This window comes from Apteryx rowi, unplaced genomic scaffold (genome assembly GCF_003343035.1).
Source record: "Apteryx rowi isolate R43461 unplaced genomic scaffold, aptRow1 scaffold_81, whole genome shotgun sequence".
NCBI lineage: Eukaryota > Metazoa > Chordata > Aves > Apterygiformes > Apterygidae > Apteryx > Apteryx rowi.
The window spans coordinates 312,917-330,463 of NW_020451105.1; the positions used below are offsets into that span (position 1 = coordinate 312,917).

Below are 17,547 nucleotides of genomic sequence, written 5' to 3' on the forward strand. Positions count from 1 at the left end.
TTTGAATCCTTCACATTTTTTTAGTATATGCAGGTATTTGGGCAATTTTTGACCTTAAAATACTTAATATTGGACTAAATATACATCTTACAGATCTTAAGACCATATTATCCTATTAACTAGCTCAAGTTTCTTTCTGCTGAAATTGCCCAAGCTGGAATTAGTTATGAAAAGCAGAAGCAGCTTAGGTCTGAAGACGAGCCAAAACTGGCTTGAGCAGTTTTGTCTGAAGTCTGAAAGGCAAGAGCCAAAGTCAGGTCCATTGAGTTTGTATTTATGCATTTGCAGAAGTTAGTCCAAGAAATGATTCCTGTCTCTCCCAAACAGGAAAGAAGATGTGAACTAGAACCCAAAGAACTCTGGGTTTAAATTCCACTTAATTCTTTCCTTCGAGTCTGCTAAACCATTGTCATTTCTACTAAACTGCATATGGGAGGTTGAGGGTAAGGCATTGTCAGTCTTAGCTAAAACGACCTGAGAAGTGCATGTGTGTGCAAGTGTGTGTGCAAGTATGTGATATATGCATAGAGAGCTATGAACTGATAATTCTCTTTTTCTGTAGCTACTTTAGTTTATCTCAAATATCATGTTTTCCTCTACCTCTCTTCTCCTTCACTGTAGTATGATCTGTTCTCAACTACTTTCTTCTTCAGTCATCTCACTTTTGGTCCAAGAACCTTCTTCCCTGAAGTTTAGACCCTCTGAAATGGTTTCCCAATTTTTCTCATGAATTCTCAGTTTCCAATCTCTTTTGCAAATGCATTTTTCACTCAGACTTTGTTAAACTCCCTGCACTCTGGACTGGCTGACACCTGTAGCCAGTGTCTTATGGATATGGTGAGCACCCATATGGTGAGGATGATGTTTTCTCATATGTTTGTTTGGGGACTTGATCAAAAAATTTTACCAGTGATCTCATTAAACCAAAATGTTAACCCCAACCACATGTTTCTAAGCAGTTCATGAATGAGTTTATGCCCAATGTCATGTCTATTCACAAACAATTTAGAAAGTCAAAACAGTGGCAATTCTATCAGTTCGGAGTTGCTGAAGAATGCAATACAAAATTCTCACTTATTTTTTATAGGTATAAATTGCATTTTCAATCCCTAGGAACATGTCATTCCAACCATTTTTACTTCAAATCTACACATGGATCTTGATCAGATGCATTCTTGCTGAATTTGTTAGTCCCTTCACTGCAGTTTTCAGGATCATCATTAACTTCAGTTGAAGTTTAAGTGACTATAGGCAATAGTACATCACAGATCTATAACTTAGGTTCTCAATATTATCCTCTCATCTTCAAATAATGTGTTAATATTTTAAGGTGATGCTGGATTCAGCAACCCACAGCACATTTCTATCAAACACAATGGTCTGTGATCCCCTGATGTCTTGGACAGAGTTATTTGGGACCACTGAAGATGATTATTCCAGCTTTGATCATCAGACAGGTATGTAGATAGATTGAAAAGAATGTGCAATATCAAAAACTCAAGGCTGATTTGAATTTAATTTAGTTATAGACTAATCATGTAGCAAAGAGCCTATAGATTTGGAGCCTGCAGCTGAACTCACTAATACAGTCATCTTTTATTCTAGTCTTACTGACATTTTAAAGCATATAACCAGACATGCAAGATAAAGGTGCACAGGTAGAGTAGTATCAACTAATGGCTTTAGCTGTTTGTATTTAGGTCATGTTTTCCCTTCATTTGGCAAAGTGATACACGTAATTCAAGCAGGAACTCCCAGGTGACAGTGTGGTTCAGTAAGAGGGGCAGGACAGCTAGGGCCTCAGGCTCTCAACTCCTTTTGCTTACCCCATCATTTGTCACTTAAATCACTGTCACCTTATGGAACTGTAGCTAAACAATGGAAAAGTAATTTAATTCAGTAGGTTTACAATTCCTTAAATGCCTCCTCTGTAATGAATATCAATGACCAGATAAATATACACTTAGCTGGAGAGAATTAGGATTCTGAAAGCCGCCAGAGAACTCCATGGCTGTAGAAGTGCATCAGTAATAACACATCAGCAGTTCCTCAGTTGAGAATATACCAACTTTAAGTGTGTAATTCTCTAACTGAACATGTGGAAACCCTACACTTCACAGGGCCTATTGCCAGGCCAGGTCCCTGTTCAGGAATTTCAGTAAGCATTTCTCATTAGAAATCTTTTCCCTTCAAAACTGTTGGCTTGAATTCCTAAACAGTCCAGATACTCTTTTTCTCTGCACTCAGACTGAATCATTCAGCAGGCTCTAAAAAGAAATGTAGCATAATCCACTGATACTACCAAGCCAGACTTGCGGTGAGAACTGGGCAAAATTTACGTTTTCATGCAACATTTTTCTGCTACAAAGCTATTTTTGTTCCTTCAAATGAGAACACTTTTGGTCTTATGGAAAACACCTCTCCTGCCAACACACAGTTTGAGTAATAAGGAACAGAACTCCACATGGCTTCTGCTGGTGCTAATCCGTGACCATCAAGGACTTAGTGTTTTGTTTCTGTCTTGCTAAGTTTGTTCATTCGATGTTTTCTGTGACATAGGAGGCAGAATATAAAGCTGTTTGCTTCAGCTAAATGGCTGTATTTAAAGCCCTGCAGGAACTGAATTTTCATTTCAAAAAATTCTATTGTTTTAGTATCAGTTTTCATTCCATCTTAAACTGGAATTCTAAATTTCATTCAAAATTACAGAAATCATAGAAAGTATTCTCTTTCAAATTTTAAAAATGCATTTTAAAATATCAAATATGGTTCAATTTAAAGTTAATTTTGGATCATTCAGAATAATTCTTCCAATTATGCCTTGACTTTTATTATAGGTTTCTTTGTTACTCAACCTTCTTTCACCCTTTCAAATAAAATTTCAGTGAAACTGAAATAATCTCAGGGGGAATTCTGATATCAGCAGATCAGCATTTGCCAAAGGCAAAGCAGTCCATCCCAGGCATTTTGACAATTTCTAGCATTCTTAGTCTGTTGTTAACAGTACATGGTCTGTGACTCAACAGTTGTGCAGCTCTGAATTCACCCAGCAGAACAGCAGTGCAGCATGTATACCCTGGCAATTATCTCAACTCAGATTCCACTTGTAACTAAGTGCAAAGCTTCATGAGCTCTCAGACTCACAGTTTTGTGCAGCAATCATGTCAGAGTTCACTCCTGCTAAGCAAAGTTGAGCTGAGGAAGTATATAGCCCTTTCCGACCATGGTAGTAGCTAAGTTTCCTCCTCCACGTTTTCTATGAGTGCTCAGCTTTGAAGTTCTTTGGTTTTTCAGGAGTCCTTCAGGGTTACAATAATTTCTCTCCTGAATCAAATTTAAACCAACCTCATAGAATCTATGAGTATTCTTATCATTTCCTTCCACAGCAGCCCAGGAATACACTTAACTTGTCTAGGACACATAAATAAAATTACTACTATAGTGCCACCAGCATTGCCTAAATAGTCCTAGAACAAAAAAGTAAGTAATTTACTCTGAAGCCAGGGAAGAATGTAGATCAGTAAAATAACATTCAACCTACACTTTCTTCTGGTCACTATAATAAGCTTAAAGATAGTGATTCCTGTGTTTTTCGAAAGCCTGTCTTGTACTTGCTAGAAATGAAGTATAAACTCAAGTATAAACATACTACTTCTTCAGATGAAAATCCTTTTTCATGGCTTTTTCATAACAAGACTGTCTAGAAAGAGACAGAAAAAGGCCACTGATACACAGGCTATTGCAGGACTTGGCTTCTGCTTGCCTGCCTGCCTGCCTGCCTGCCTGCCAGAACTGTGCTAGGAAGGGCCCTAGTATTTTTATGTAAAAGCCTGAGGTAAGTTTCTAAAGCATTTTCTCTAAAATTGAGAAATTGTTCCTTTAAACCCAGTCAGAGGCAGGACACTGGCTTAGAAGGATCTTTGGTCTGGGACAATACAGTCATTCTCAAGTTCCTATGAGAAGAACAACAGGGTTAGTCTGCCTTTATGGTTTCCATGTAAAATGGGAATAATTTCCATAATTTTCCATTTCCAAAATGGAAGATGACTTACGGCCATTTTACTGTTTTATTTTCTGGCAATCAGAATATATCAGGATTTATATTTTTGGCGCATCTTTATTTTTTCATACAGACTGGAAGAAGTTAAAAAAAAAAAGGTTACACTAGAAATATTGTGTCATTTTCATTTCTCATCTTCATTCTCCAGCACTGGATGAAAAAGAGAGACACACTAAGAAAATAAAGAAAATACATGGAAATCCTGGCTCCAAAAATTAAAACATTAGGCTTAAATGAAATATATCCTTTCCAACTGACAAAAACATGGGCCAAAATATGTAGGAGTGATCTGTCTGCCCTATACTAGAACTGGGCTATATATAAGCAGACTGTGATGTGTCCACCCAGTTTTGTTCTGGCTGATAGCAGTGTCTGTCAGCACATATACTACATCAGCTTGCCTGCATATGCCATGCAGAAATCAGTGCATCCTAGGAAAATCTGGACAGCTACCTTTTACTTGGCCTGTGTTCCTGAACCTGCTTGACACTTACTGACTTACACAGCTTTGCTTGACACCACTGCAGCATCCACTGCAAGTCAGCAGTCTCATTTTAGCAGCGCAGCCTTAGCTAAGGGACATAAATCAAGCCTGTGAATTGAAACAATCTTCACAGCCTGGAAAATGAAGTCAACAAATGGCATTCCCTGAGGGCTGGATACTGGCCAGCACATAAGGGTTAAAATACTCAGGCTCAAGAAGAGGTGTGATGGGATAGTCAATACGACTGAAAGGGAGGTGGAAATCACCTTAAAATAGTGGAAATGGCAAGGAAATGGTTTGAATTGTGTGCTCTCCTCTCCACCCTCAGCTGCCCACCATCCTCCTTCCAGGTCACCTCCTTGTCTGCCCTCAAGCTGTAGTTTCAGGCACACTTCTGGCATGTTCCTGCCACTGAGGGATTTATCTGCCCCCACCTTACGTTACTGGGTAGTTTTTCCGCTTATATTTTTGTACAGTGGTACAAAATTCTACCCAGCCCTTTTTCTCTAAAACAAAAACTGCAAATCTTTCCCAGAGCCTCTGTCTTATGGATGATCTTTTCTTCCACCACAGTATTCAAAGTGGCATAATACTTTGGTCACATTCATCACCTAGGAGATGGGGAAGCTCTCCTGAAAGCTAAGCTCTGGTATAAGAAATGAAAGGCAAAAGCCTATGTGTATGTCAGGCCTTGGTGTCTGCACCTTTTAAACACTTATTATATATACATCAGCACTTCATGGAGCCCTGGAATACTCAAAAAAAAAAAAGAAGAAGTTCTTTTCCAAAGCCAAAGCAAACAGGAAAACTAGTCCAGACGAGAGCAGTTCCATGAAAGAAACTTGCTGTGGCATTTATATTGCCAGCCAGCTGATATTTATCACAGTCAAGTCAGAGTTTCAGGACCAATGGCCAAAGTATTTCAAAGTTATTGACTGTACCTGTGGAACGACAGAATAAATAGCTCTGCTTGTCTCTCATGTTGCCTTAAGATAGAAAAAACAGCAATGAAACACTCTTCCAGAGAGAAAAATAAAGCTGTGACCTTGTCACTCAGTGGCATAGTGCACACAAATGCAGCAAAGGGTCTGGGCTCGCTCAATGCAGCAGCACGGGAGACACAGGGCTGGATTCACGCCTGCCCCTGTAGGGAGGCCCCTCTGCCCGTAAATCTGTCCAGCTGAGGATGTAGGTGATGTTCCAGTTTTCCTAAGGGGGTTGGAGGCTGCTGGCAAAGGCTGAAAAAATAAGTATGCTTGGTCCAGAAAGAGATTGATTCAGCCTTCTGTTTTTCTTGAGCAGCCTCTAAAGCTGGTATTCCTGTAGAGCTCATGCCTAATTTTAGAGCTTTTTTTTTCCTGGCAGAAGCCCTGAGCCTGGTGCTTCCAGCACTCCTGTTCTCCCGCAAGGAAGCCTGCAGACTGACACAGCCAGGTGTGTGCAGTTCGCAGGGCTCACAGAAGCCTATCCAAAGTCAAGCTCATCCAATTTCCCTTTTAAATAAGGAGCTGAGTAAAATCTCAGATTCAAATATCTTCAAGCTATGGGGCCCAAAAGACAGACACAGATCTTCTGCCCACCTCTTTGCTTTTCTAGGATGTCGCAGTAGCATCTCAGGGTTTAAAACACAGCATTCAGTATCACATTAATTCTGTATGTGCATACAGATGAAGATATTTATAGCATGGGAATGATTCATGAAAGCAACCACAAATTCCCCTGTAAACTTCTAGAACTTACAGTTAGAAGTATTAATTATTTTGAGAAGCCCTTGTGGATGCAAGATTCATATTTCAGTTATTCTGCCACAGTTTGAAACCCTTTGAAATAATTTTACTGTGGAAACTCATCCAGCCTATTTGCATCATTTTGCACTCTGAACTGGCTGTCTGGACAAATGACAGGTACAATTCGCTTTGCTTGCAGTGCTATCATAACCTATTTTGAATTACAATTTCATATCAACAGCGCCTAAAATCAAATGTCCAAGATTCATTTGAAAATGAAATAGTAAGTAATGGATGACTGGACTAAGAAATTGTGAAATATAAGTCAAATATTATGCTGTGAGATGTAAAAATAAACTAAACTATTTCTGATTTCTTGATGCTAGCTGCATTCACATGATATTTGATTGCCTTTCCATTGCTATTTACTGTTCTGTAACTGGGGCCACTCCAGGAATATAATGAATAATACAAGCAAAATATTCAAAATCAATCTAGAATCTTTAAAGCTATTAAAACAATAATCGTTCAAGGCTAGGATTTCTGTAGCTGCTTAAGAATCTCATCTGTGAGAAATTACTAGCCTTCCTTAAGAACTTAAAGTAAAAGAAGCAAACTGTGTAATGAATTATGAAACTAATGAGTACAAGAGGCAGAATTGCATTCTGTTTTCTCTAAGCTTGATCTGAATGGATACAGAAAGGGCAATTGTCTTGGTATTGGCTGTAATTCTTCCAAATGCCCCAAAAACGTAAGCTGCACACACAAAGACATCTGACAGGAGATGACTGTGAGATTAGACCTTTGCATGTATGTAATAGTCTAGTTTACAGAGAGAAAAAAGCAGATTTTTACAGAGAGTGCCCGTCACTATATGCCCAACCAGCTTCAATAGTACAGGTTTGTCTTTTGATTCTAAAGAAAAAAATCTCTGAATCACAGACTATGCTTATTACCTGCAGCATATAGGTTTATCATTCCAGGCATAGATTTTACATCAGAAATAGTTAAAATATATTTTTCTAGAAAACTTTTTAAAATGTGTATTACAATTATATACACATTTCTACACATTTTCCTAGTAACTGCATTGCTGAGGAGAGAAGCCTGTTAAAAAATTTGGTGTTTAGTGGTGAAACTGCTTTAGGTTATAATTTCCTGACAGTTTTACTCAGAAACTTTTTTACTTTTCCTCTTATCTATCAGAAATGTTTCCTGAATGATAAGTGTTAGGAGTAATATATTTTTCAGTTTCTAACCTAATAAAAAATATCCCCCATTACAACATTAACAATATTACTTTAGATGAGAGGAGTGAAAGAATCCACTGAAATTATAATAAAAATAAATAAATAAATGAATAGCATTCACCCATGTGCTACAGTGTTGTTAGGTGTCACTGAATGACCCCTGTATAGTACTTTAACACATAACTCTCGGGGTTATTTCAGTTTAGGAACCCATGACTCATTTTTATCACAGTGTTCTAAGTTCTCACAAACTCTGTACTCTGCCCTTTTTTCTTTTTCTTGAATTACCAGTTTGAGGTATGTGTTGTCTTTTCTTGTATGTGCAAGCAGTTTTTCTTGATACAATGTCTGACAGTAATTACTAGCAATATTTGAAATACAAAAGGCTGTGACTATACTAGATAGCAAAAGGCAAGAAGCAGGGCTTGATGTCTTCTAAAGGAATAAGGAAGGAGGCTGGCAATCAGAATAAGGAAGAGGGATTAGTTTTGCTTGAAACATGCTTATTCAGACAAAGTGTACAATGAATTTTGCATGGCACTGTTCCTCTTCTTGTCAAATATATTGCAGATTCTGATCCTTTCTGGACATCCATTCACCCAGAATACTGGAGTAAGCACAATGTCTGTGAATGGCTACAGTTTTGCTGTGACCAGTACAAACTAGATGCCAACTGCATTTCCTTTTCCCACTTTAATATCAACGGCTTACAGCTGTGCAACATGACGCAAGAGGAGTTCCTAGATGCTGCAGGCACTTGTGGCGAATACTTGTATTTCATCTTACAGAATATCAGGATGCACGGTTAGTGTTCCAGAAATCAAATGCAAAACAAAAAGTATTGCATTTTCGTGTGAATTTCATGCTAGCAGAAAATGTGGGATTTACAGCTGCGAGCACTGAAGGAAGGCAAAATACTGAGAGCACCTAGATACTGCATTGAGGAGCACGCGGGGATGCAGCAGGCAAAGACAAGGTCAACGCGGCTTTGGGCCTCCCAGCCACAGGCAGGCCAGGCTCAGCTCTGTGAGCCACACAAAGACAGGCAGACTCCAAGACTGCTCTTTCTTTGGCCTTTCTACTCAAACCTGTCAACTTGCAAAATCCAGGGGAGGTTTATATCCAGACTGTATATAGAAAGACATAATACATAGTTATTTTTTAACTCGAAAAACCTGAAGTTTGCTCTGCATCTCAGAAAATGAGCAAGAAGTTTGTGCAATGGGGTTATTATCAGTGCAGTACAATGATACTCTTGAATGCAAACAACTTTACTATTTTCAACCTTGTTTTGGAAGATTTATTATTACTATTTTAAATGAATTTAGGTTCAAAAAACCTCTAAGCTGTTGATGGTTTTGTCTAAATGAAACAGAAGTGAAATTTCTGCTACAAATAGCCTTTTCCTATATTCACTACTTGCCAAGAAAGCAGCAGCAGAGGGTGACATGGGGCACAACAGATATGGGGGGAGAAAACTGGAGACAGGGCAGTGCAGAAGGAAATCCTAGACGATTCTTATCAAAGTGAATTAGGGTTGTGCAGTGAATGAGACTGTTGTCTCTAGGGCAGGCAAAACTGGGAGAGGTGAGCAAGACTAGAGACTGCCAGAAGAACAAAACGACCCCACATTTTACATTGGCAACCACTGTCCTTTAGGACTGACAGCCATCTCTATCTTCCACCCAGTATTCATGCATCATGTCAGACAAGCCATTCAGAAGATTATTAAATGCAGGAGATAAGGATATTATTAAAGGAATTAAAGAACACAGAGCCAGGAGGAAAGCCCATTAAGAAAATTAACATTTTGTTTTCAGTGCAGAGATTGGGCAGTTGGTAGTAAATGAAATATGATAGACCATACCAGTCCACCCTATGCATTGCACAAGGCAGTGGTCCTGTGAGAAGGGCAATATGTGGTCCATTAATGCAAGACTTTACTGTAACATACTTAAGCAAAGGGCCAAATTATGGCTGCACAGGCAGGTTTAATTCCATCATTTTTCCAGTTTTGTGCACTGGACTCCGCAACATGAATTAAGTTCCTTGAATGTAGATTTGCTTGTGCAATGCATTTAATTGCATGCTGTGAATGTAATGACCCCTTTACAAAGGTGACACTGTCCTACTGATGCAGACAAGTTTCAGCCCTGTGAACATCTGATTTCCAGCAACAGAGATGATCTTTATTTGGGGGAAGGAGGCAGGGAAGACTGCAAGAGTATTTTTAAAGGAGATAAGGGGTTGAATGAGGAAGGACTAATCTAAGTATAAGGAAGTGGAGAAAATGCAATAGAGACAACAGCAAAAACAAAATGCAAAAGGACCAGAGGGAAAGGAAATTTGGTACCCAAGAAACAAGTGAGCTTGGGAGATGTGAGCAGGAGACATACAGACTCAAACGATGTAAGGGCTGAGAAAAAAATTATAAAAATAAACAGACGTCGTTCGAGCAGTGGAAGGGACAAATCATTTCAGCAGCAGATAAATTGAAGACTGGTTTCATGGTTCTATATTCTGCATTTTCTATAACTTTTGTTTTGAGCTATATTCACAAACAGTTACAGAACAGGGCAGAATTTTGCTTTAAATTTCAGTTGAGAAGTCATTTCGCAGCTTGCAAAGAAAAGAACTGAACACTGGGTTATGTTTTTCCCCTATAGGCATCTCCTTTTTTACTGGTGCAGGAGAAACAAAGCCATCTATCAAGAACTGTAAGTAAACTTGTTTGTACACAATAAACTCCATTCAACAAGAGACACACAGCGTATTCAAAGATTAGCAATATTCAGCAGTTCAAGAGATTTCTACAAATGAAAAAAATCCAGGCCATTTACTCCCACTTTAATGCATTTACTAAAATCCCTGCAGTATGCAGGGATTAGCATAAAGATACATAAAGAAACATAAAGATTAGCAGAGATCCCAACATTTCTGAATTGGTATTTTGAAGGGAAGGAGGATCCCTAGAGCCTTGCAGTTTCACTGAGGAGCAAAGCACTGAGCAGAGCAAAGCTTGTTCTTTAGTGCAGAGATTCCCAGAGGGTAGAAACATGGCTTCATTCCCATGAGAATACTTTGAATTTTTGAAGGAGGTGGTACAGCTAGTGGGCTAGCACACAATTACAGCTACAGACCCTATACCATCCTAAACAAAAAGGCAGCTGAGCTGGCTGTTATCTGCTAAGGAGGGGTGTGGATAAGCTAGGAAGAAATTAGGTGTCTGACTACCTCTAAGTGCCGTCAGAATATTCTGTAATCAGTCAGTTCTGACTATCACCAGCTCTAATAATCTAATAACTCTCAACCAGTTCTGCAGAACTAGTGTTTCTGGCTAGATTTTCTAGTGTTCCACAACAGGATTTAGGCAATGTGGGATATGCCCTTGGTCAAATCCTTTAGCTGGTAAAAGAATACTGAACAAATTCATTGACATGACAGAATTCCACCCAAAGAAGCAGTTAAAAAAAGCATATTCCAGGGTAGTATCTTACTGCTGGTTGGAGATGTGGCACTGCCTCTCTCTGAAACTCTAGCTGATGCTCTTTTGGGCCAGCAGCAGACTCTGTATATGCTATGAAACCTTCACAACTAAAAACATGATCCCTTCATTATCAGATATCCTTGCACGTACTTAAATAGCTTGCTTTCACCTTTTAGTGCTTATTATGGTTTGATGTGCATCAAAACAAATTCCTGGAGGTCAGCTCTTAAAAACACAAACACAATGGCATATAACAATGTAAAACTGTCGCCCAGCTTCACAAAAGTTCTGCCACTTTGCTATTTTTAGCTCACTGCTATTTATCCAGTGAAGTAAATATGCGGGTCTTCACTGCTTAATCCTCTCACAGGATTGCACCTTTCTCACTAAGTGTGTACTAAGCAGATAACATTTCTTGTAGGGGGTAGACCTCATATTAGTGTTGTTAGCAGACTCTGATAATCCTTCCAGTTGTGGTCATTCAATGTCCTCTTCTAATTGCTCTTTGCACCACCACAGTATTGAGAAAAACGCTTTTGAACTGTTGATACAAGCACTGATCATTTCTGCAAGGACATTGTCAAATCTCACCATCATCTACTGAGGCAGTGCTTTGGCCTCTTTGAACCACTGTGCAGCACTAAGCCAAGAAATCTTCAGACTGCACATCACACAGGGGTATACCTCATCCATGCACACCACGCTCCAAATTCCATAAGCCCACAGAATCCAAATATTTTTAACAGAACACTGACAAAAATGTCATGTGTTTTATTGTGCTGCAAGCCATACAATCGCGTGTTAATTATTTACTTGGGTTTACCTTTGTGCTAGAGCTTTATTAAAGAGATAAAGTTAGTGGCTCACATACCCACTTTGACTTAATGTTGCATGGCATTTGAATAGGTGACCTTTTGACCAAGTTGCCACCAGACTCAGGAGTACCTCCTTCACTTCTCACGTTATTCTGCAGTTCAATGCCAGCCAGTGATAAGGCATGCATGAAGGCAGGTGGCATCAACGGCCAGGAATGTCACAGTCATGGTAGAACAAGTAAGTACATATCAGAAACTCAGAATTGGAGTTAAGAAGATTACACAGGCCATGTAGCTCTAAATTTCCAGCTCCATGGGATTATCAAAAGAAACTTTAATGACACCACAAATAAAGGAAATTTCACTGAGGTTTGGCTCTTAAGTGCTGTCCGCTCTTATGATTTTATCATGAGACTTAAGGTACCTGCAGTTTTCCTTAAAGCCACATTACCTTTTTAAAAGTGCTTCTAGCCACCTTAGTTCCAGAAAACATAAGCTGAAAATAACCTAACAACAGAAAACAAGTAAGAAACCTCAGATGTTGTTACAATTTTCGTTATTCTTAAATTTATCTCAGGACATCAGTGGTCATGATTTTTAAATGCTCGAGGTCGGTGTTGTGATTCAACATTCACTGAATCCCCAGCACCTCATTCATGGCACATCTGATGCTCAGGCAGGTCTCTGAACTGAGCTGAAGCAATAGAGAGAAGTGTCTAGCAATGCTGGGAAATAGGCACTGCAAATTCCTCATACTATTGTCTCATTTTCAGTCAATCCAATGTTTGTTACGATCTTTCATTCAAAACATTTTAAAGGAACTTGAAAATTACTACAAAAACTTCAAGTTAGATAGCCTGTGGAAGTTTTTGGTGATCAGTGAAACTGACCCTGTGAATGAAATAACCTAAACTTTGCAAGACTGTAAAATTCAGTAGTTTCTGGAGCAAAAAGCAGATTCTAGCATCAGCTGTGTTTGCATGGTCCTGATTTATTTTTTTCTGGAGCAGGCAATTTGAGTCCACTTAAATAGCAGCAATGTACTAAAATTTTGAAAGTCAAATTAAGATAATGCAATCAGTTAATGAGGCTGACTAGCTGGTGACAAAATGTACTATAATTCTGCCATAGGACTTTGGCATGAATAAGAAAAAGTCTGTTTAATAGCTGTCTTCTTCCTGTTCAAGACCTGCAGAGTTCTCATTTGTGGGAATTTGTAAGAGACCTTCTCCTTTCTCCTGAAGAAAACAGTGGCATTCTCGAATGGGAGGACAGGGGACAAGGCATTTTTCGGGTTGTTAAATCAGAAGCTCTGGCAAAGATGTGGGGACAAAGGAAGAAAAATGACAGAATGACATATGAAAAATTGAGCAGAGCTCTCCGGTGAGTTACCAGGTGGAAATGTCCCTCATTTCAAGTGATTTGTACCTCAGCATCCATTTCTTAGTTATCCTGAAAACTCAGGTTGGGAGTTCTTGGGTATTTTCTTCCGGGTTATTTCTACAGGTCATGAGAAAAACCCTGGTCTCCTTTGTTCCCATACAGGATCTTCGAGCTCAATGCCAAGTGGTACGGAGCTGTAACTCTAGTGAAAGCAACAAAGCTATCCCAGCGTACCTCAGCAGACAATTTGTACTACTATTCTTGCAAAATGACTCCTTTTTTTTTTTTTTTTTCTCCCCTCTAGCAGTAACACTAGCAGTTCCTTCTGATTTGGGGTAACCTGAGGAAAAAAAACACCAGCCAAAGAGAACATCCCTGTGTCTTTTTGAAACAGTGAAAGACATACTCCAAAGGCCCCGGCAAAAGTTTAAAGCTTTTTAAAGCTACAATAGTAATTTAACAGAAAAAAAGGAGCTCTCTGACTGGAAATAACACATTGACTCATGTGTTGTTTTCCTACCATGAAGTCCACATAAAGAATTCCTGTAACATGAGTTCTACTACTACATTCTTCTTCTTTCTTTTTTTCTTTTTAAATGCAGATACTATTATAAAACTGGAATTTTGGAAAGAGTGGACAGAAGGCTGGTGTACAAGTTTGGAAAGAATGCCCATGGATGGCAGGAGAACAAGATATGAACTGCCCCATGCTTCAGCCTCAGCACAAAACATGCCGCAGACTGCGTAGTCCAGCTGCAATGGACACTTAGGAGAGAGTTTCTTCTCCCTCACGCCTCTCTGCCAGTCTAGACTACACCACGGCAGTCTGCTCCAAGAGACAGGCTAGAGCAACAAAAAAACAGCACTTGAATTTTGGAGTTGTCTCCTCCTTTGTGCTTTCTGCCAAGTCCTATCTCTGAGTAAGCCCTTAGGAATATCTTTGCTGCTGCTCAAGAAATTAAGACTAACAGTCATATCTAAAACCTCTCTCTGCCAGTACGATCAATGACCAGTATGAAAGAGCTTCTCATTTCACTGTCATTCAAAAAAAGATTATGTGGAGACTTTTTTCCCAATTAGGTTTTTGTATTTTTGAAGAATACAAAAAAGTGTATTTTTCCTTTGATTAGAAAACCACTTTTCTGATCCATTTTTCTATTCCAGACCATTACATTTCTCAGATATGCTAGAACCCACTGTGCTGCCCAAAATGAACAGTTTGGTCCTCTGTACTGGCCTGGATTTAATATACCCAGTCAACCTAGTTCTACAGAAGTAAAACTCTGTTCTGAATTATTTATCAGGCAGTTACCTCATTTAGCTACTAACTCCATCTACGCAACGATATTAATACACACAATACTAGGTATATTTGTCTCTGGCACCTAAAAAGAGTTAACTGCAATTATTCATCACTGTTCTTTGTGCTATATTGTTGGGTTGTGATTGATCTCATGATATCAATTTGTCATCTGGCAGAACGAATATAAATTTTATTATAGAGAATTTTGAGGGCAAACATTCACTTTTGTGAAATCCAAGTTCATTTTCTACAAATTCTCATTCATGGAAGTTTGAATTTGCCTTCTACTAACCTTCATGAAGATGAATTCAAGTCACTTTTGCATTCAGAAGCAGCAGTTCTGGAAAGGGTACAAGCATCTGCTGAAGCAGATTAATTTTAAAATGCAAATGAATATTTGTGGAGAGGTTTTTGTAGAGCAAAAGGTGGAGAGGTTTTTATATACAAATGTTGGTTGAATTCTTCAAAGCAGCCTACGATATACAGTTGTACATACACCATTAAAATTAATGTGTGGTAAGTGCCCTCACTGCTCCATACATCAATCTTACAGTAAGTAAATTGGTTAGAATGAAAGGTGATGTATGAGTATTCAAGTGCTGTTTTAGAAAGCACCATAGATGTTCTGTAGTTTTAAAAAGATTGCTTCTCAAACATAATGAATTTAAGCAACAATCATAAATCCATCAACCATTTTAGGTCTACCTCAAGTGGCATTCAGAGAGTCTCAGTGGGGCTCTGGTCTTGCTTCCAATGGACAGCTCTGCAGCACATTCTTCCACGTAATCTCAGTTCAGTGTTGAGCTCCTTTTTTTCCCAACCCTAAAAGTCTATATCTTTCAACTCAAAAAACTGTGGCAGTTTGCAATAGCAATTGTATTTTCTAGCAAGTGCTTGTTTTAAAAATTGAGATTATCAAACTAAGTACTGCTACTGCAATCCCATTTTAGGTTGGTACCATACTACACAGGATCAGTGAGCAATGGCCAGGACAAGGATAGCTGCTATTGACTTTAGAACCTAGAAATCCATGTCCCGGTTATATCTCTACCCAACAAAAATTGCAAAAGTGAGATTAGAGATGATTATCCTCCAGGTTTCTTCCAAAGTTTAGGCATGTCTGTTTGGAAAGACTCCTCTTACTCCTGTTTTTCAAACATTTGTTTGTTTTTATCTGCCTAACAGCTACAGACATTCCGGCTGTGGGATAAACCCTTTAGAGATAGGAATATGGAATAAAGGGCAGACTGTAAATAATGTTCTAAAGTTTATTGCAGCTGCCTATTTCCTATTAATGGATAATGACTTTGCTGCCTATTAATGGATAATGACTTTGCTGAAAGAAAAAAAAACCATCACAGCCAAAACAAGGACACTAAATCCCACATAACAAGCCATGTGGCTGTGAGATGAACACGTTCAAATTATACAGTATTTTGCTACCTAAATTGCACAAATTTTAGATACAGTACAAATATTCAGTTTGGGCTACAAATAGTCCAGCCTCCAAAATCTTGAAAACTAGCAGCAATCACCTTGTATTTCCTAGTCTGACAATGTTCAGTCATCATTGCTGACAAAATCCACCCAGGTGACCCTCATTTCAACTGAACCTGTGCCAAGTCAAAAAGAAATCTGCAAACCAAGAAACCCTAAAGTACAGATATGCAGATTTACTGTAAATGTGTTTTCAAAATGTGAATAAGATATCTATTTTTGGATTTGTATAGTTTCCAGCCAATTGCAATCTGTAAACACAATGTGAATGAAATATATAATATGCAAGATGTGGCTTTTGTTCATTCATATTTTCCTAACATATTAGAGGAACCCAGAGCAACTTTGCACTTTTACAAACAAATGTCTATGAGCCAAAGACAGAAATGCTTCTACAAACCTTCCTTTTGTGCTTTTCTTCTGCAAGTACTCGATTCAAAAAGAAAAGCTGCACTGATAGATCATAGTTAATAATTTATATAGATTATGAAGCATTGTTTGTAATAGTCTGTTTATGCAGTACACTAGGGCACAACTCTTGCAGTTAACACATATCTCTGGGTTATCAGTTCTGTAAAACATATAAGAAGGATGCAAGTGATTCAAAACCTATCTTAGAAGCTGCTTATTCAAAAACTTAATATAACTGGCTCTTGTTTTTATTGTAAAAGTGAAAGTACAGAAGACATTCCCATAAAAGATAATTCTATTCAAAACAGTTTTCCCCAGGAAAAAATTCGATCCTTCATCTTAATCTTCTCCCTGAGTGGTCATCTAGACAGACAAGGTGCTCAGGATCACTAAGGGCAGGGTCTCTCCGTGGTTATAGCAACTGCATCATTGAATGCTGGTAGCACAAAAGGTAGTAGTACAAAAAGTACTGTATAAGTGCTTCTTTCTTCAGTTAGTGAACAAACATGGTTAAGCCAGCACAAAGTTATTTCAGATATTGTTAACTGAGCAGGCACCATAGAACAGTTTGGAAGGGAGTGGTTTGTTTGAGCAGTTCAGAAGTATCTGATAAAAATCTGAAAGAGTTTTAAAAAGGGTCAACTAGTGTAAATTGTTATAGTGTTGTGACTCTAATGGAGCTAGGATAATTTATTCCAACCAGATCTGCACATGATTTCAACCAGGCACAGAGGTTGCTCAGCTATTCCCCTATGCTCTTGAATGTAGTGTACAAACAGGAAAGCAATTTAATACAATCCTCCCAAGGCAGACACTGCTTTTATTTCTAAGACTAAAGTACTGCAGAAAATTTTACAGCTTCATTGCTCATATGCTGCATTCCAATGCACTGAAGTCCACACAAAACAGAATAAAAATTCTAAATGTCTGCGACTGTGAAAACTGTTTACTTCTTAACATTAAAAGCGCCAGTTCAAGTGACCATTTTTCTCATCTCAAAGCAGATTGCAAAAAATATTTTATTCAGGAAGAATTAAATTTAGCTTCATTACATTATATTAAGGCTTTCAAACAAGAAATATCATGCCTTTTACATACTGATGCCTACAAACTACCATTCTAAGCTGCTA

The 17,547-nt window shown here is 38.5% G+C and overlaps 1 protein-coding gene across 2 annotated transcripts; it reads left to right on the top strand.

Annotated features, from left to right (window-relative positions):
• The first annotated feature begins 1,333 nt into the window (after positions 1 to 1,333).
• Positions 1,334 to 13,905, top strand: ELF5 (E74 like ETS transcription factor 5). Of its 2 annotated transcripts, XM_026089374.1 has the most exons (6): positions 1,334 to 1,457; positions 8,092 to 8,325; positions 10,188 to 10,238; positions 11,993 to 12,061; positions 13,011 to 13,206; positions 13,809 to 13,905. In XM_026089374.1, exons 1-6 carry the CDS (start codon positions 1,334 to 1,336, stop codon positions 13,903 to 13,905), a joined length of 771 nt encoding a protein of 256 aa, XP_025945159.1. The 2 variants fall into 2 exon arrangements, with proteins under 2 accessions (XP_025945159.1, XP_025945160.1); XM_026089375.1 differs by lacking the exons at positions 8,092 to 8,325; positions 10,188 to 10,238.
• The last annotated feature ends 3,642 nt before the right edge of the window (positions 13,906 to 17,547 follow it).

Bases quoted from the DNA above. Each gene is read 5' to 3' on its own strand.
- ELF5 (XM_026089374.1), top strand. From the start codon at position 1,334: ATGCTGGATTCAGCAACCCACAGCACATTTCTATCAAACACAATGGTC. The intron at 10,239-11,992 runs GTAAGTAAACTT...GTTCAATGCCAG, and splicing joins AAAGCCATCTATCAAGAACT to CCAGTGATAAGGCATGCATG. The intron at 13,207-13,808 runs GTGAGTTACCAG...TTTTAAATGCAG, and splicing joins AAATTGAGCAGAGCTCTCCG to ATACTATTATAAAACTGGAA.